A 21,280-nucleotide genomic window follows, 5' to 3' on the forward strand; every position below is an offset into this window, starting at 1 on the left:
CTGAACGGATATGAGGAAATGGGGCAAAAGCTCCCATTCTCAAGTTCTTTTTTTCCCCCAAGGCCAAATAAGGCAAAGCATTAATACTGATGTTCAAAATGAGAAAATGATTCTTCAACTTTAAAGGAATTGTTTTCCCCCCAGTGGTTCACCTTTTTTCTATTGTAGCACACAGGACATTAGAGATTCATATTGGTCACCCTCTACTTCATGTTCAATTCCTACACACTAGCTGTAGCTCTGTCCAGTTTTTTTCACTCAAAAAAAGACATACCAAATCAAATTACAGTGATAAGCTGAAATTTGCTCTATTTTAAAACAAAAAAAACCTAGGATAATTTCTTGAATACTTCACTCTATCTGTAATAGCTAATTATACTCAAAGTTTTTCCAAGTTATCTTAATATTTAGATCGGGATATTATGGTTTCTTTCTGGTTCTAATAACAAAGAAATATGGATGAAAATCATTTGCTGTGTATTTCAAGAAATATCTAGAGAATTTGGGATAATACAGTGAATCTGCTAAAGGCAGTGAAATTCAGTATTATTAAAATTTACTAGAATAATATGTTTAAAGTCATCCCATTAAGTTAAGCCTACTTCTTTACTGATTTTAAAGAAATCAGAATTATTTGAATCTGAAAAAAGTAATTTTTTAAAACTATATAACCCTGAAGGATAGGCTATCTGCTTGTAAAACAAAATGATACACCAAGTTTTTAACTTGCAAATTTGAATAGGCAGAAAATTTCAGTATACATTACCTGAAAATGCAAAGTTATGGGATTTTAAATTCTCAATTCAGCAAGACAATGAGGACCAAGCCTCAGTTAACACGCCAAACCCCTGACACTTCACTGAAACCCTACATTCCATTAAAAAAAAAATTCAGTGGGAGAGTGGATTCAGACATAAAATTTGGCTCTACAGGTTTTCTGAAACATACTTATTCCAATGTAGACAAATATCTGCATAAAAAGAACCATCAGATGGAAAATGGTAATTTAGCTGTTCTCCATCTCCACTGAAACCTAATATGAAAACAAGAGGAATAGGATTTATAGTCAAAGTATGAGACATATACTTTTATTAAGAAAGGATAACAAAACTACTATGAAATCTCAGTGAACCAGCTATGCAAGTGAAGTTTTGGATTAAGTACACTTATGAACCTATATATTTTTTTTCTTCAAATTCTATCAAGAGGCATTATTATATATGATGGAAAGAATAAGTGGAAGTTGGAAACTTCAAGCTACATACTCTAGATGATATTAACAAATACTTTTGAATATTTCAAGTCACTCAATCCTTTCTGGGTCTGTTTTCTCAAATGGAAATGAAGCTGTTAAGCTCTAGAACAACTTAAGCAAACAAGCAAAAGCATACAACCTTTCCTTTAAATATTAATTAGGTAAAACAAATAAAGGCAGACAAGCTAGGGCTAAAGTACATATAGGGGACTGGAACACTGTCTGTTACAACCTGTCCATACCATGGTCTGAGGTTAAAAAGAACTCTAATGTATCCCAAACATACCATTTAAAAACCTCTAAATTCTAAAAATAATTTTCAGAGTTATGTCACAGGCACTACAAGATTAAAATATAAACCAATTTTTAATTCTAAAAAAGTACTTTTAAAAAGAATTTTTTTTTCAAGTAAGCAGAAACTGGCAAACATTCAGTGAACATCAATACTTATTGTTAGGAATTCCAAATTAACTGACACTTTACTATATCTAATTATGATTACACTAAGTAAATTACAGAATTGTCATAAACAATTTACATATATATAACATATATCAATATAAAGAAACAACACTGTCTGACAAGAAAGGAATGGGCTAAACTGGAGATAATAAACCCAGTTAAATGCATAGTTTATCTACATAAGCTGCACTATTTCAGAAAAATATTTTATTTTGAAATTCCGTATTATTCTTCTGAGAATAATCCTTGTAAGACAAGTCATATTTCAGTACCATCATCCCTTGGAGCTAAATGGGATACAAATCCCAACCTTAACCAGAGACTCCACACAAAGAAGTAGGTTGTTTAAGTAAAAGGTTGTAAGGAATTTAACAGACACAACTAGAGATATAACTATTGTTAAAAAAATGTTTAAGGAAGTTCAAAATAATAACTAAAACAAAAAATAAGCTTAAACATGTAGCATAAACAGCATTTACTAAGGTTTTTCATTAAACACAAAATTACAAACATCTTAATGTCTAGATACACATTAGAAATTTAAGCATTAATTCTTTTTAAAAAATTCCTAAGCTCATTTAAGAAACTTTTAAAAGAAAATTATATTTACCTCGAGATATTAAAAATCTTTTATTTTTACATTGATTTAATGTACAAATTCTTATAAATAGTCAACCCAACATGATATAAAACTTCATTATTTTATGTATTTAACCATGAAAAGAAAATTCCCCTTTTGTTAAAAAAATATCAATAAGGTATTAATATAGCTTCTAAACTGTTCACTAATGTCTACAATATTCATTTGAAAATATTCTTACCTTTCTTCTGAGCTATACAATCGAGCAAGTCCAAAATCTGCAAGCTTTATCTGTCCTCTGATGGAAGTAAGATAAAATCAACAAAAAGTATTAGTTTATTCTGAATTGATGGTACACATTCTCTTCTATTTCTAAAACTACTTAGTAACTTTGATTACATTGCAGTACCCAAGGCTCTATAGGAAAAAGCAAACAGATAAGCTCACAACAATATAAGGTAAAAAAATCAGTACTTTTCTTTGAATAATTTCAGCTACTATTATATCAGTACTATTATTATATATATTATTATACATAAAAGTACTAATATAAGAAGTTTCTCAGTATTATCCAGTTCCTATTTAGAAAAGTACACTTCAATGAAAATTAACAAAGTGAAGCAACTTGTATTACTTTAGTAATAATACAGATTACCTGTTAAATTCCAGCCACAAATGCACAAAACCAAATCATATCATTTTAAATTTATGTTCAATTTTCCAATTCTTAAGAGTGACTAGGTGCTCTACAGAATACTTCCTATTAACTAAAATCAGGATCAGGCATGCCTCACTTTAACAAACATTAGCAATTACAATAGAATTATCAGAGTTCAGCTTATGCTACCAGTAAAATATTTAACATAAACTTTGACTATATATGTAGGTACATACATACATGTATATAAACACTTCAAAAATAGTTCACTTAAAAACTGTGATGACTTTTTAAAAAAATCCAAATTAAGAAAGATTCTAAAATCCATTTTTAATCTAGAACTAAAATCATATTGTTAGAAGAACCATTCATATCATTTGGAAGACTATCACACAAGAAGGTCAACTAAGTATTGGGAGCCGGGAGGTGCTTATAATGCTCAGTAGTCTTTCCTACCCTTTCTCTCCTCCATTGAGGTATGACAGTTGTTCTTCAGCAACAACAACAAAAGGAGGGGTTAAATAGTTTTCCCCAGTTCACTTTAACTAGTGTATCGTTTATGGATACTAGTATATAGATTCAAACTACTCTGTGGATTCAAACTCAGGCCTTTATGACTCCTAAATCCCTATAAGGTTAAAAAGAGTCTAAAGTTCTTCAGAGGTTTGATCCACTTTAATTCTATTAAATTGCTTAGATTGAGGAGATGGAATTTCAACAAGTCAACAAAGTTTATCCTACATACATTACAAACTATTACTGGAAGTTAATTAATTGAAGTATATTTAACACAACTTCAGATGTAGTCCAAACTGTAATACTGATTATGTTAAAAATATTTTAAGCAATAAAAAACTAATTTTTAAATTTCATCAAGGTAGATAATATATAAGATTCATTTTAAAAATATATGTCAAACTTTTATCATACCTATTGTTTAGAAGAATATTTGAACATTTAATATCTCGATGCAAAAAGTTCTTCTTATGACAATAATCCAGACCTTCCATGAGCTGTCTCATAAATGACTTTATGTGATTTTCATTAAAATGAACCAAGCCTGATTCCAACAGTCCCATCAGATCATGGTCCATATATTCAAACACCAAATAAAATGCACCTAAGAACAAGAATAATTAATACATTGAAGATTTTATTCTTATAACTTTACTACAGGTTCAAAATTTAAAAAAAAAAAGTGCTGGGGAGAAAACTAATCCTTTAAAAGAACTGATACTTTTGTCATTTAAAAATGTTTACTCTCTTCTCTCTGAATCTAGTATCAATAACATCCAAAGGAGATATCTAACCAACTTTCTTCCCCTAAAGAAAATTGCTATGATATAAAATCAACACGGCATATTTTCACACTGCATAGTTTCTGGGTATGATTAATATAAAATAAATTCTTAGCTGTTTTACTTACTGAACAAACTGTTTCTTGGCAAAAGCTGAAAAAAATTAGTATAGTTCATCAAAGAAAATTTAAAGATGTTACAAGGGTTACTTTTAATTAAAAAATTAGTCTGGGTCCAGTTGGGCTTTATATGTCTTCTAGTAAGTCTTCAATAAATGCAAAATTTAATTCTTTTATGCAGCTCCAGAGTATGTGAAAGCATACAAATTACAGCTTAATTTTATAAAATCAACGTATTAATCCTACTGCTAAAACATACAACAGCACATAGCACACACACACGATACAAATGATAAATTCAAAATTCTTAAACGCAACTTGCGGAAACTGAGTCCAAAGCTATTGTCTATACATATCTAACTCAAGCAGTTTAATTTACCAATTCAAGACTGAAAAAGCTAATAAAATTCCATACATCTATCTTTCAAAGTAAAAAAGCTATCAATACACCAAAAAGACATCGGAAGAAAGTTCACAATCAGTTCCTGATGAAAAACAGAGCAAAGGGGATTGCCTGGCAGTCCAGTGGTCAGAACAAAGCAATTTCACAGCAGGGCCTAGGTTTAATCCGTGCTCTGGGGATCCTGCAAGTCAGGTGGCAAGGCAAAAAAACAAAAATAAAAAAAACAACTAGAGCAAAGACTTCATAGTAACCTTCCATTAGGATATTTTCTTAAAAGTTTATAATGGTATTTCCCTGAAACAAACAATTACTGTCATATTTAACAGTAAAATGCAAGTGTTCCACACAAGACTAGAATGTTCATTATTACTAACTGTTCTACAACTTAGTAAGTAAAATTAAAAACAAATATTGAAAGTGAAAAAAACAAGATTACTGGTAGAAGAGATGACAATCTCCACAGATTCAAAAGAATTTTTAAAAAAGAAAAAGATACATTAGAAACAGTGTACAAAAAAGGTTAGTCCAGGGGCTTCCCTTGCGGCTCACCTGCTAAAGAATCTGCCTGCAATGCAGGAGACCTGGGTGCGATCCCTGGGTTGGGAAGATCCCATGGAGAAGGGAAAGGCTACCCACTCCAGTATTCTGCCCTGGAGAATTCCATGGACTATATATAGTCTATGAGGTTGCAGAGAGTCGGATAGGACTGAATGACTTTCACACAAAAAAAGACTTCTTACATGCCAGCAACAATTAGAACTTAAAATTAGAAACAATTAGAAAATAAAATTAAAATGACTCCACAACAGAAGAACAAATACTAAAATTGACACATGGACATCACCAGATGGTCAACACCAAAAAAAAATTATCTTCTTTGCAGCCAAAGATGGAGAAGCTCTATACAGTCAGCAAAAGAAAGACCAGGAGCTGGCTGTGGCTCAGATCATGAACTCTTTATTGCCAAATTCAGACTAAAATTGATGAAATCAGGGAAAACCACTAGACCATTCAGGTATGATATAAATCAAATCCCTTATGACTATACAGTGAAGTGAGAAATGGATTTAAGGGACTAGATCTGATAGACACAGTGCCTGATGAACTACAGATGGAGATTTATGACACTGTACAGGAGACAAGAATCAAGACCATCCCCAAGAAAAAGAAATGCAAAAAATCAAAATGGCTGTCTGAGGCCTTACAAATAGCTGTGAAAAGGAGAGAAGCAAAAAGCAAAAGAGAAAAGGAAAGATATAAGCATCTGAATGCAGAGTTCCAAAGAATAGCAAAGAGAGATAAGAAAACCATCCTCAGCAATCAATGCAAAGAAATAGAAGATAACAATAGAATGGGAAGGACTAGAGATCTCTTCAAGAAAATTAGAGATACCAAGGGAACATTTATTGCAAAGATGGGCACAATGAAGGACAGAAATTGTATGTACCTAACAGAAGCAGAAAATATTAAGAATAGATGGCAAGAATACACAGAAGAACTGTACAAAAAAGATCTTCATGACACAGATGATCATGATGGTGTGATCACCCACCTAGAGCCAGACATCCTGGAATGTGAAGTCAAGTGGGCCTTCGGAAGCATTACTACAAACAAAGCTACTGGAGGTGATAGAATTCCAGTTGAGCTATTTCAAATCCTAAAAGGTGATGCTGTACAAGTGTTGCACTCACTATGTCAGCAAATTTGGAAAACTCAGCAGTGGCCACAGGACTGGAAAAGGTCAGTTTTCATTCCAATCCCAAAGAAGGTTAATGCCAAAGAATGTTCAAACTACCACACAATTGCACTTATCTCACATGCTAATGAAGTAATGCTCAATATTCTCCAAGCCAGGCTTTAACAGTATGTGAACCATGAACTTCCAGATGTTCAAGCTGGTTTTTGAAAAGGCAGAGGAACCAGAGATCAAATTGCCAACATCCGTTGCATCATCGAAAAAGCAAAAGAGTTCCAGAAAAACATCTACTTCTGTTTTATTGACTATGCCAAAGCCTTTGACTGTGTGGATCACAACAAACTGAGGAAAATTCTTAAAGAGATGGGAATACCAGTCCGCCTGACCTCTTGAGAAATCTGTATGCAGGTTAGGAAGGAACAGTTAGAACTGGACATGGAACAACAAATGGACTGATTCCCAATAGGGAAAGGGGTACGTCAAGGCTGTATACTGTCACCCTGCTTATTTAACTTAATGCCAAGTACATCATGGGAAATGCTGGGCTGGATGAAGCACAAGCTGGAATCAAAAGATTGCTGGGGGAAACATCAATAAACTCAGATATGCAGATGACACCACACTATGGCAGAAAGCGAAGAAAAACTAAAGAGCCTCTTGATGAAAGTGAAAGAGGAAAGTGAAAAAGTTGACCTAAAATTCAACATTCAGAAAACTAAGATCATGGCATCTGGTCTCATCACTTCATGACAAATAGATGGGGAAACAGTGGAAACAGTGACACGCTTTATTTTGGGGGGCTCCTGCAGATGGGGACTGCAGCCATGAAATTAAAAGACGCTTGCTCCTTGGAAGGAAAGTTATGACCAACCAAGACAGCATATTAGAAAGCAGAGACACTACTTTGCCAACAAAGGTCCATCTAGTCAAACCTATGGTTTTTCCAGTAGTCATGTATGTATGTGAGCGTTGGACTGTGAAGAAGGCTGAGCACAGAAGAATTGATGCTTTTGAACTGTGGTGTTGGAGAAGGCTCTTGAGAGTCCCTTGGACTGCAAGGAAATCAGTCCTGAATATTCACTGGAAGGACTGATGTTGAAGCTGAAACTACAATACTTTGGCCACTTGATGCCAAGAGCTGACTCATTTGTAAAGACCCTGATGCTAGGAAAGATTGAAGGCGGGAGGAGAATGGGACAACAGAGGATGAGAGGGTTGGATGGCATCACTGACTCAATGGATATGAGTATGAGTAAACTCCAGGCATTGGTGATGGACAGTCCATGGGGTCACAGAGAGTCAGACACGAACGAGCAACTGAACTGAACTGAACCAACAAAAGACCAGGACAACAATGGAAAATGAAAAATTAATGAACTGTCAATATGCAGATGCCTATGTATTTAATCTCACTATTAATAAAAATATACAAATCATATACCACTTTTAACTAAGAGGAAAATATTTCCAAAGGAAATCAACACAGTATTAACAAAGGTATGACGTAAACATACACTGTTATATGCTGCCAGTAGTAAACTGGCATATTTACAAAATATAACTTGACAAAGGCACCCAAAGCTTTAAAAATCCTGTACCCTTTAACATAGCAGGGGCTTTTATAGATATTTAGCACAAAGAAATAAAGACATAAAAGATTTTTCTATAAGCATGTTCACTAAAAGTAATAATACCTAAAAACATTAAGCAAAAAAGAAAAACATGGTATATCTATACCATACCATGCACTCTGAAAAATATTGCAGAAGTATGTTGCTGATATGGAAATATACTGATGATACTGAGTTAAAGTAGATTATCAAAGATTACGCAGCTGATACCTCTATCTCACTATCTTTGATGGTATTAAGTAACACAGTTAATTATACAAAGAGTATCCACAGTTGAACAGCCCAATACAGTGACTACTAGCTACATATGGCTACTGCTTACTTGAAATGTGGATGTTCTAAATGTCCCTGAAATGTAAAACATACACTGATTTCAAAAACTCACTACAAGTAAAAAAATTAATATGTTGATAATTTGTTAAATTGTTTCCAAATGAAATAATTTATTGATATACTAAGTTAAATAAAAATATTATTAAAACAGTTTTAAAAAATAAGTCTAACAGATTGTGTTAAGTTAAAACATAATGTCTTGCGTTCTATTTATACTTGTCCAACTCTTTGTGACCCCCTGGACTGTTGGCTGCCAGGCTCCTCTGTCCATGGGAATTCTGCAGGCAAGAACACTAGAGTGGGTTGCCATGTCCTCCTCCAGGGGATCTTCCCAACCCAGGGATTGAACCCAGGTCTCCTGCATTGCAGGCAGATTCTTTACCGTCTCAGACACCAGGGAAGCCCGTACTGAATTAGAGTAAGAACTGAAACATGAGCGCTAAAACTATCCCCACATGTAGATGACATGAACTTTTGTTCTCTGAAAAGACATACACATTCAATATAAAAAAATTATTAAAAATTTTTTGGATCATTTGCCCTATGAAGCCAGCCTCCAGGCTGTCAAATAATCAATTAACACTTGTGAAAGGTCCACACTAACAACTGAGACCTTCCCTCAACAGTGAATTACAATTTGCCAGCCACGTGAGAGAGCCAACCTGGAATAGATTCTCCAACCTTGGTTACACCTTCTAGTGATGATGCCCCAGTCAACATTTCACTGCTATTTTATGAAAGAATTCAAGTCAAAACTGACTAGCTAAGGTTCCCAAATTCCTGCCCACAGAAACTGCAAAAAAAAAGTTTCCAGCATCACTTTTGAAGTACAGATGCCAAAGATGTGAACTTACATCTAATCATCTATCATCTATAGCTAACTTCCATTTACAGGATTAGAAGAATAAGCTCAGTCAGTTCAGTCACTCACTCATGTCTAACCCTTTGCGATCGCATGGACTGCAGCACGCCAGGCTTCCCTGTCTCTCACCAACTCCTGGAGCTTGCTCAAACTCATGTCCATCGAGTTGGAGATGCCATCCAACCATCTCAACCTCTGTCATCCCCTTCTTCTTCTGCCTTCAATCTTTCCCAGCATCAGGGTCTTCTCCAATGAGTCAGTTCTTCATATCAAGTGACCCAAGTATTGGAGCTTCAGCATCAGTCCTTCCAATGAATATTCAGAATTGATTTCCTTATGATTAACTGGTTAGATCTCCTTGCAGTCCAAGGGACTCTCAAGAGTCTTCTCCAACACCACAGTTCAAAGGCATCAATTCTTCAGTGCTCAGCTTGTCTTTATGGTTCAACTCACATCCATACATAACCACTGGAAAAACTACAGCCTTGACTAGACAGACCTTTGTTGGCAAGGTAATGTCTCTGCTTTTTAATATGCTGTCTAGGTTGGTCATATATTTTCTTCCAAGGAGCAAGCGTCTTTTAATTTCATGGCTACAGTCCCCATCTGTAGTGATTTTGCAGCCCAAGAAAATAAAGTCTCTCATTGTTTCCATTGTTTCTCCATCTATTTGCCATGAAGTCATGGGACCGGAAGCCATGATCTTAGTTTTTTGAATGTGGAGTTTTAAGCCAGCTTTTTCACTCTCCTCTTTTACTTTCATCAAGAGGCTCTATAGTTCTTCTTCGCTTTCTGCCATAAGGGTGGTGTCATCTGCATATCTGAGGTTATTGATGTTTCTCATGGCAATCTTGATTCTACCTTTTTGCTTCATCCAGCCAGGCATTTCGCATGATGGACTCTACGTGTAAGTTAAATAAACTTGTGACAGTATACAGCATTGACCTACTCCTTTCCCAATTTGCAACCAGTCTTTTGTTGCATGTCTGGTTATAACTGGTGCTACTTGACCTGCATACAGATTTCTCAGGAGGTAGGTAAGGTGGCCTGGAGTTCCCATCTCTTTAAGAATTTTCCACAGTTTGTTGTGATCCACAGTCAAAGCCTTTGGTGTAGTCAGTAAAGTAGATTTTTATTCTGGAACTCTCTTGCTTTTTCGATGATCCAGCGGATGTTGGCAATTTGATCTCTGGTTCCCCTGCCTTTTCTAAATCCAGCTTGAGCATCTGAAAGTTCTTGGTTCACTTATTGTTGAAGCCTGGCCTAGAGAATTTTGAGCATTATTTTGTTGGCATGTGAGATGAGTGCAATTGTGTGGTAGTTTGAACATTCTTTGGCACTCCCTTCTTTGGGACTGGAACGAAAACAGACCTTTTCCAGTCCTGTGGCCACTGCTGAGTTTTCCAAATTTGCTGGCATATTGCGTGCAGCACTTTCACAGCATCATCTTTTAGGATCTTCAATGACTCAGCTGGAATTCCATCACCTCCACTAGCTCTGTTTGTAGTGATGCTTCTTAAGGCCCACTTGACTTCACATTCCAGCATGTCTGGCTCTGGTGAGTGAGCAAACCATTGTTGATATCTGGGTCATGTAGATCTTTTTCGTATAGTTCTTCTGTGTATTCTTACCACCTCTTCTTAATCTCTTCTGCTTCTGTTAGGTCCATACCATTTCTGTCCTTTACTACCATGAAAGACAGCATCTGTCAAACCCAAAACATGGTCTATTCTTCAATCAATGTTCAATGCTCAGTCATGTCCAACTCTTTGTGACCCCATGGACTATAGCCCACAGGTTCCTCTGTCCACGGAATTCTCCAGGCAAGAATACTGGTGTGTGTTATCATTTCCTCCTCCAGGGGATCTTCCCAACCCAGGGATCGAACTGCAATCTCCTGCATTGTGGGCAGATTCTTTACTGTCTGAGTCACCAGGGAAGCAATAAGTAGAGCAAAAATTTTTAAAGGCAAGAGTAGATACTATAGATCACAAGAGACTTATGATAATATTAACCACACAGTGTGCAGATCTCTTGCTTGCATCCAGATTCAATGAAAGCCAATTATGAAAAATATTTTTTGAGACAACTAGGTAAATTTAAATATGGATTGCTCAATAAAACAAGATTAGCAAAATGTGATAACTGCTAAATGTAAGGCATGGAGACAGTGGGATTCATCATACTACTTTGTCTACTTTTAATTATGTTTGAGCATTTCAGTAATACTGAATTTTTTAAATGTCTGAAAAAAACTAAATAAATGAAAAACATAGGAGACATTCAAGTTATCTTGAATTAAGGGATATATTTGTTGTTCTCATATTTTTATTTTTCTTTTATCAAGGTTGCATATTTACATAGTTTTAGGCAATGTTTTCAAACTGTGTGTCATGAAATCAATTTAGTAGGTCATGACCTACATTTCAAAAAGCTTTTTTCTCTTGCTTGATATTTTTTCTTATTTTGTATTTAAACATAAAATCGCATGTAATAATATTTTTATATAGCACGCCAAGTAAAATTTCATTTTGGTAGGAATTTATATACATACATATGCTTAGAAAAATGTCCAATATCAAAATTCTAAGAGCAGTTTATCTCTGTGAGCAGATGGGTGATTTTTACTTTCTTCTTATGCTGCCATTTTCTGACTTTTCTATAAGGAATACAAATAATAAGTTTTAAATATATTAACAACTGGGCCTAGAATACAAATTTATAAGGAATAAGCAAATAACCCAAATGAAAGAAATGGCAATATCACAAATAAAGATGCACTCAGGAATCTGAAATGGCAGACAAAGATGCTTCAGACCTCACTCTAATTGGGAAAGTACTAAATCAAAAAAACAACAAGAAACCATTTTTACCTATCAGGCTGACAATATTTAGTGATATCCAAATGAAAGGAAATTCATACACTGCTACAATTTTTTGACAAAGTAGGCTAACGAAAGAAAATATCATTTGACCTGGATATCACACTTTTGGAAGTAAACTAAGGAAATGACATAAGCAGCATGCAAGGATACATGTATAAACACATTTCTAGCAGTACTGTTAGTAATGGGAAAAGAGGGGTAAACTGAGTGCCCATCAAGAAGAATGGTTAAATCAGCCCAGTTTATGCATACCATGCCATATTATGCAGCTAGAAAAAGAAAGCTTTATCACCTTGAGATATGTTATATTCTTTAGTAAGATAAGTAAAATATAGAATAAATAAAAGCAATCATCACAGGGGGCTTATGGTTTCCAATCCAGCAGTCAGGAGTTTGGAAGTTCCCACACCCATCCTCATAGCAAATAAAAAACCAACTAAAAATCAACAGTTCTTAGATTATCAGAGAATTGGGGTCACAGAGCAAACCACTGCCCCCAAAATTGGTGACAGAGATAGGTAGATACAGAGAATCATCAATTCAGCAAAGCTCAGAAGTAGAAAACACCACAACAACCATTACCAGCATAGGAAAGCCTAAATTGTGATTGAAAAATTGCTGAAGACTCAGCATGAACAAATTTAAGTTAAAACTCCAGGGGTTCCAGTCTTAGGGAAGCCCCCCACCACTTTTGTGAATTTCATCACCAGGAACCCTACCAGGTTATCTATCACACTGAAAAGCAAGTTGTTCTTCCAGGAAAGTGAGGGGGAAAACAGTCATGATGAAATAGCCCTAAAGCATTCTGTTCTTGAACAAGGTCTGTCCTCAAGAGAAACTGTTTTACCAGAGTCTAACCAACTGGGCTTCAGTAAGAGCCTCATCAGCCTAGCAAAAAGGAAATATCCAATTCCAGAACACTCTAGTCTTTGACTTAGGGTAAAGAAACACTACACTCCAGTTCCTTTTAGCATTCCTGTCTCACTTAAGAGGGAACAGAAACAAGAAAACAGGTAAACATGTCTTGAGGATAGAGACTCTCTAAAAAACTAAGGCCAAATCATAGGACTACAGAACACTTCCCTTCCCCCTATAACTTACCATCATATGTAAGAACAGGGTACTACAAAATAACTATGCATCTCAGACCTTATTTAAGAAGAAGTCTCCAAGGAAACCAAAAGACAACAGGGAAGGAAATTTTAGCCTCTGATACAGCTTCAGCAAACAGCAAACACCAAACACAACCTAACTGCTAGCCAGATAAATATAAAACCTTACACTGAAAGTCAATTTATCTCATTTTCTTTTACTAAATATATTATATATGCCTTTCAACAGAAAATTACAAGGCATGCTAAAACACAGTCTGAATATGGAAAACCAAGCATAATTGAATTATCACACCAAGAAATTTTAAGTAACAGTGATTAATATTCTAAGGGCTCTTATGGAAAAAATAAACAACATGCAAGATGGGTACTGTAAGCAGAAAAATGGAAATTTCTAAGAAACAACCAAAATGAAATGATGGAAATAAAAAATACTGTAAGAGAAACAAAGAATGGCTTTGTTGGGTTCATCAGTAAACCAGATTTAAACAAGCAAAGAATCAGTGAGCTTGAAGATATGTCAAAAGGAACTTCCAAAGGCTGAAATGCCAAGGAAAACAAGAAAGTGAAAAAGAAAGTCCAAAAAAACGTGGAACAATAACAACATAGATGTAAATAGGAATGCCAGAAACAAATAAGAGAATGAGGAAAAAAGGAAGGAGGAAGGGGATGGGGGAAGGACAGAAAAAAACCTAAAACTAATAATGATTGAAATTTCCTCAAATGATAAATATCCAACCACAAATCCAGGAAACTTAAATATAAAGGAGGATAGATAACAAAACATCTACACCTAGGTCTATCACATGCAACCTGCGGAGACTCAAAGACAAAAAGAAAACCTTGATAGAAGCCAGGTTAAAAAAAAAAAAAAACTTACCTATACAGTAGGAAAGATAAAATGCATATTGGATTTCTCCTCAGAAGCTATACAAGCAAGAAGACAGTGAAATGAACTATTTATAAAGTGTTGAACCAAAAAAACTGACCAACTTAAATGAAGGTAGAATAAAATATTTTCCTTATTATTCACTGACCAAACAGTCTTTCTGTTTAAAGCAATAATAGCAAAAATGAGTTGAGTGATTACAGCTTGTAGATAAGTAAAATGAATAACAATAATGTTATAAGGGATAGGAGGGAGGAAATGGGAATCCTCTGTTAGGAGGTACCTAAAGATCCTCTGGAAGAGGGCATGGCAACCCAATCCAGTATTCATGCCCAGAACATCTCATGGACAGAGGAACCTAGTGGACTAGGTCCACAGGGTCACAAAGACTGTCGGACACAATTGAAGCATGAACTCATGCATACAACCTAAAGTAGTATAATGTTATTTTAAAGAGAACTTGGACCAATTGTAAACATACATTGCAAACACAAGCTCAACTAAAAAAAAATTTTTTAAGGATTTATATGCTCAGAAAAGAGAAGAAACAGAGTCATATAAAAAGACAAAGACAAGAGAAGGCAGAAAAAGAAAAGAAGAAAAACAAGCAAGGGTAACTAATGGAAAACAAAACAAATTACGGTCGATAATAATTCAGATACATCAACAAGTACTTTAAATGCCAATGGTCTAAAATATACCAATTAGCGGAGCAGAATGTTGTACTGAATTTTTAAAAAGGCCCAACCCAATTGTATGTTGTCTACAAAAAAAAATCCACTTTAAATATAAAGACCGACAGAGTAATACTAAGCAAAAGAAAGCAGGAGAAACTATATTAAACTTCAGATAGAGCTGAGTTAAGAGCAAAAGAAGTCAAGAGGAATAAAGTGGAGAATTACATAAGGAATGCTCATTACATAAAGGAATCAATTCTCCAAAACATGTGTATAATGTGTATAATCCTAAAACAGTGTCAAAACTCTCCATTGCAGTTGGACACTTCAAGACCCCTCTAAGATTAACTGGCAAATTCAATACAAAGAAATTAGTAAGAACATATTTGAACACCACTATCAGTCAGCTGGATCTAATTTATGTCTGTATAATACTTCAAAAACAGCAGAATAAATACATCTTCTCAATTCCCCATGAAACATTCACCAAGACAGACCCAGTCACACACATAAAATACACTTAAGCAAATTTAAAAGAATAGAAATCATACAAAGTATGCTATCAGACCACAATGGAATTAAACTAGAAATCAGTAACAGAAAGATAGCTGGAAAACTGCAAAATACATTAAAAAATTTTTTTTCTAAATAACAGGTGGGTTAAAGCAGAAATCTAAAAATTAATTTTTAAATATTTTGAAGTAAATAAAACACACTTTACCAAAACACTTGGGATACAGCAAAGCTATCGCTTAGGGCAAAATTATAGCATGGAATATATGTATATTTTTTATTGATTTTAGATGTTCTTTTCTAAAATCAATTACCTCTGCATCCACCCAAGGAACCAGAAAAAGAGCTAAGTAAGCAGAAGAGAAATAATAAAAATTGGAACAGAAATCAGTGATATTGAAAATAGGAAATCAATACAAAAAGAAAAATCAGTGAAACTGAAAACTGATCCTCTGAAAAGAACAATATAATTGGTAAGGCTCTAACCAGGTTAACTAAGGGAAAAAAGAGAAAAAGTACAAATTATTAATATTAGAAATGAAAGAAGAGACACATCACTATTGCTCCCTCAAACATTAAAAGCATAGCAAAGGAATATATGAACAACTCTATGACCACAAATTGTATATTCTAGATGACATGAACCAACTAGAAAGACACAACCTACCAAAACTTACACAGTGAGAAACAGATCATCTTAATAGGCTCAAATCTATTACAGAAAATGAATCAATAATTAATAGCCTTTCAAAACAGAAAGCATAGACCCAAACAGCTTGACTGGGAATTTCACCAAACATTTAAGAAAGACATTGTATCAGTTCTCTAAAATCTCTTCCAGAAAATACAAGAAGAACTAAGAAATACTACTTCCAAACTTATTCCAAAAGGCCAGCATTACTCTAATACCAAAACTAGACACCTGATCTTCAACAACAGAGCAAAGGCATTTTGGTGGAAAAACAGAGTCTTCAACAAAGGCTGCTTAACAAGTGGACATAGACATGGCAACAACAAAAAAGAAAAAAAGAATCTAGATACAGACCTTAAACACTTTACAAAAATTAACTCAAGACACATCATAGACCTAAGGGCAAAATGCAAAACTAAAAAACTCCTGCTGCTGCTAAGTCACTTCAGTCGTGTCTGACTCTGAAACCCCAAAGACAACAGCCCACCAGGCTCCTCTGTCCACAGGATTCTCTAGGCAAGAATACTGGAGTGGGTTGCCATTTCCTTCTCACAAAAAACTCCTGGAAGATAACAAAACAGAAAACCCCTGACAATGACACCAAAATTGCAACCAGGGAAAAAGAAATGGGGTTCTTGTGAAGGAAGCTGGACTTGATTAAAATTGAAAACTTCAGCTCTGCAAAAGACAATTAGGAGAATAAAAAGACAAGCCAGACTGGGGAAGATCTTTTTAAAATGTATCTGATAAGGTCTGGTATACAACACATGTGCTTTCCTGGTGGCTCAAACGGTAAAGAATCTGCCTGCAATGTGGGAGACCTAGGTTCAACCCCTGGGCTAGGAAAAATCCCCTCGAGGAGGGTATGGCAACACTTGCCTAGAGAATCCTCATGGACAGAGGAGCCTGGTGGGCTATACAGTCCATGGGGTTGCAAAGAGTCTGACACAACCAAGTGACTAAGCACAGCACAGCACAACACATATGACATATACAAAGAAGCATAAAAACTCATTAATAAGAAAACAACAGTAGCAATGAGAGACAAGAAGCCCTTCTTAAGTGAACAACACAAAGAAATAGAGGAAAACAACAGAATGGGAAAGAGACCTCTTCAAGAAAATCAGAGGTAACAAGGGAAAATTTCATGCAAAGATAAACACAATGAAGCACAGAAACGGCAAAGACCTAACAGAAGCAGAAGATGCTAAAAACAGGTGGCAAGAATACATAGAAGAACTATACAAAAAAGGTCTTAATGACCCGGAGTTAACCACAAAGGTGTGGTTACTCACCTAGAGCCAGACATCTTGAAGTGTGAAGTCAAATGGGCCTTAGGAAGCAAAACAAAGCTAGTGGAGGTGATGGAATTCCAGCGGAAGTATTTCAAAGCCTAAAAGATGAGGCTGTTAAAGTGCCGCACTCAATGTGTCAGCAAATTTGGAAAACTCAGCGCAGCCACAGGTTTGGAAAAGGTCAGTTTTCATTTCACTCCCAAAGAATGGCAATGCCAAAGAATGTACAAACTACTATACAGTTGTACTCATTTCACATGCTAGCAAGGTGATGCTCAAAATCCTTCAAGTTAGGCTTCAACAAGTTAGGCTTCAGAAGTACCTGAATCAATAACTTCTAAATGTACAAGCTGGGTTTAGAAAAGCCAGAGGAACCAAAGATCAAATTGCCATAATCAGTTGGATCACAGAGAAAGCAAGGGAACTCCAGAAAAACGTCTACTTATGCCTCAATAACTATGAAAAAGCCTTTGACTGTGTGGATCACAACAAACTATGGAAAATTTTTAGAGAGGGGAATACCAGACCATCTTACCTGTCTCCTGAGAAAGCTGTATGCAAGACAAGAAGCAAGAGTTAGAATCTAACAGCAGAAAGCAAAGAGGAACTAAAGAGTCTCTTGATGAGGATCAAAGAGGAGAATGAAAAAACTGGCTTAAAACTCAACATTCAAAAAACAAAGATCATGGTATCCAATCCCATCACTTCATGGCAAATAGATAGAGAAAAGTGGGAACAGTCACAGACTAGATTTTCTTGCTCCACAATCACTGTGGATGGGGACTACAGCCAGGAAATTAAAAGACGCTTGCTCTTTGCAAGAAAAGCTATGACAAACTTAAACAGTATATTAAAAAGAGACATCAGTTTGCTGAAAAAGGTCGGATAGTGAAAGCTATGGTTTTTCTAGTAGTCACGTATGGATGTGAGAGTTGGATCATAAAGAAGGCTGAGCGCTGAAGAACTGATGCTTTACAACTGTGGTGCTAGAGAAGACCCTTGAGAGTCCCTTGGACAGCAAGGAAATCAAACCAGTTGATCCTAAAGGAATTCAATCCTGAATATTCATTGGAAGGATTGATGTTGAAGCTCCAATAATTTGGCCACCTGATGTAAAGAGCTGACTCACTGGAAAAGACCCTGATGCTGGGAAAGACTGAGGGCAGGAGAAGAGGATGACCGAGGATGACCGAGGATGAGATGGTTAGATAGCATCACCAATTCAATGGACATGAATTTTAACAAACTCCAGGAGACAGTGAAAGACAGGGAAGCCTGGGGTGCTGAAGTTCATGGCATCACAAAGAGTCAGACACAACTTAGGGACTGAACAACAAGAAAACAAAAAGCCTAATTTAAAAATGAGTGAAAGATCTGAAGATGCTTCACCAAAGAAAAGACACAGATTGCAAATAAGTACACGAATATCATCATGTTTCAACAGAGAAAGGCAAATTAAAACAACAATGTCATACATACTTAGAATGACAAAAATCCGTAACACTGACAATGCCAAATGCTGGTGAGGACATGGAGCAACAAACTCACTCACTGCTTGTGGAAATGCAAACACATCCATTTTTGAAGACAATTTGGAAATTTCTTACAAAAGCAAACATACTCTTACATACAATCCAGTAACTTCACTCCTTGATATCTACCCAAAGAGGTTTAAAATTGTTATTTACATAGAAACTTTCACATGAATGTTTATAGCTGCTTTATTCCTAATTGTAAAAACTTGGAAGCAACCAAGATGTCTCTTAGTAGGTGAATGGGTAAATAAATACATCCACACAACAGAACACTGATCAGCACTAAAAACAAATGAGGTATAAAGCTATGAAAATTCATGCAGCAAACTTAAATCTCTATTACTAAGTGAAAGAAGCCAATCTGTAAAGGCTACATACTATGTATTTCCAACCTTGATGATATTCTGAAAGAGGTAAAAAAAAAATTCAGACATTAAAAAAAATAAAAACCAAGTGTTTGCTAGGGATAGTGGTGGAGGTGGGCAATGAAAGGTGGGCACTGGGATTTTTAAGACAGTGAAAGTATTGTGTGTGTGTGTGTGTGTGTGCGCGCGCGCGTGTGCGCCTGTTAGATTCTCTGTGGGGCTTTCTGTGCCTTTGTCTTTACCTCTTTGTGTTCCCTTTCTGTGGCTCTATCAAACTGTTTTTGTTGGATTCTGTGTCTCTGCTTGACTGACTGCCTGGCTCTCTCTCAGTTTATATACTTAAATATAGTTTTTTATTATTTAAATATAGTTTTTCTTATTATTTCTATTTCCATTTCTATGCATAGACAGAGGTCTTGAAGATATATAACAGGCTATTAACTCTGAGCTGGGCAAAGTAGCAAGAGAAGGGAAATTAGTTTTTTCTTTATATATATTATTTCAATGATTGTAAAAAAACTCATGTTTCTACTTCTTACAGAAGAACTTCATTTTCAAAAGAAAAATATTAAAGAATTTACAGTTAACAGTCCTTAAAATACAAAATTTCTAAATTTAGTAAAAGTTGATGGCATTCTACAATTATAGTTAAAGCAATAAAATGCAATGAAAGCACCCTAAGGGGAATAAATTATAGTGTTACTTGCAGTTCTGATCACCTTCATTGAGTAAAAAGTAGAATCATCATTTTTCACTGTAATTAGATTGAATCCCTTAAATGTCTACTTCTCCAAAAGGTCCAGAACAACACTTGACAGAAGACAACTCAAGCATGTGAGGCCTGGGAATCACAACTGGAAAACCAGTGGAAGCCCTCCCATCAACCTCCATCAACCTCAGAACAGCCCTGTGCTACTGGGGCATTCTAGGACCACAAGTTATTTAAGAGGGACCTCCTTAATCCAAACCTCTCATCCAAGTTTCAGTTAAACTTGGACTACTTCTACAATTCAAAGTACAATGATTTGATCAAAAAAGGTAATTTGTCAATCTCCTAAACATTCTATTTTGTTTTGGGTATGGAGCAAAACGGCTTTCAAAATCCTATGGCAAGGTTCCCCCTCTCCACTTCTCTGTGCTGGCTCTATCCTCAGACCACATACTGTCTCAAGGTGATTGCTACAGTAATAGCCCCTTCCTGCTCTCAGGTGCACAGGTTACAGGTAAGAGACCTCACTCAACGTACATGCAGGTGTTGCAGTGAAAGTTGCTCAGTCACGTCCAACTCTTATGGATTATACAGTCCAGGGCATTCTCTAGGCCAGGAGACTGGAGAGGGTAGCTGTTCCTTTCTCCAGGAGATCTTCCCAACCCAGGGATCAAACCCTGGTCTCCCACATTGCAGGCAGATTCTTTACCAGCTGAGCCACAAGGGAAGCCCAAGAATACTGCAGTGAATAGTCTATCCCTTCTCCAGTGGATCTTCCCAACCCAGGAATCGAACCAGGGTGTCCTGCATTGCAGGCGGATTCTTTACAACATGGAACCTTAGGAAAAGTCTCAAATCCATGGACAGAAAGACTGTAAGGCCCAAAGCTAGCCAAACCTGAGTGACATGTATCTAGGGAGCCAGAAGTGAAGTCAGCGCCACAGTTTCATGGACAAAGAAGAGATAAAAGCTGGAACCTCAAAAACAAACAAAAAAGCTCAAGGCTACTATAGGAAGTAAATTAAGTAGGAAGTAGGGTAAATTGGTTGGGATTGGAGGCAGGAGGAGAAGGGGACGACAAAGGATGAGATGGCTGGATGGCATCACTGACTCGATGGACGTGAGTCTCAGTGAACTCCGGGGGTTGGTGATGGACAGGGAGGCCTGGCATGCTGTGATTCATGGGGTCGCAAAGAGTCGGACATGACTGAGCGACTGATCTTATCTGAGGGTAAATTGGTAGGAGATGCCAAAATATGTCCAATACAGTAATAACCTACTCCAAAGAAGGGCCAATATCAAGCTACATTCA

The 21,280-nt window shown here is 36.0% G+C and overlaps 1 protein-coding gene across 4 annotated transcripts in view; it reads right to left on the reverse strand.

The window, feature by feature from the left end:
* The window catches only part of CDK13 (cyclin dependent kinase 13), a 125,623-nt gene that overhangs the window by 36,311 nt on the left and 68,032 nt on the right, over positions 1–21,280 (reverse strand). For all 4 annotated transcript variants that reach the window (XM_061415377.1, XM_061415375.1, XM_061415376.1 and 1 more), the window contains exons 6-7: positions 3,886–4,075; positions 2,539–2,595 (exon numbers count right to left, since the gene is read on the reverse strand). In XM_061415377.1, the coding sequence (XP_061271361.1) occupies positions 2,539–2,595; positions 3,886–4,075 (247 nt within the window). The remainder of the gene's footprint in view (positions 1–2,538; positions 2,596–3,885; positions 4,076–21,280) is intronic.

This window comes from Bos javanicus, chromosome 4, assembly GCF_032452875.1.
Source record: "Bos javanicus breed banteng chromosome 4, ARS-OSU_banteng_1.0, whole genome shotgun sequence".
Taxonomy (NCBI): Eukaryota; Metazoa; Chordata; class Mammalia; order Artiodactyla; family Bovidae; genus Bos; species Bos javanicus.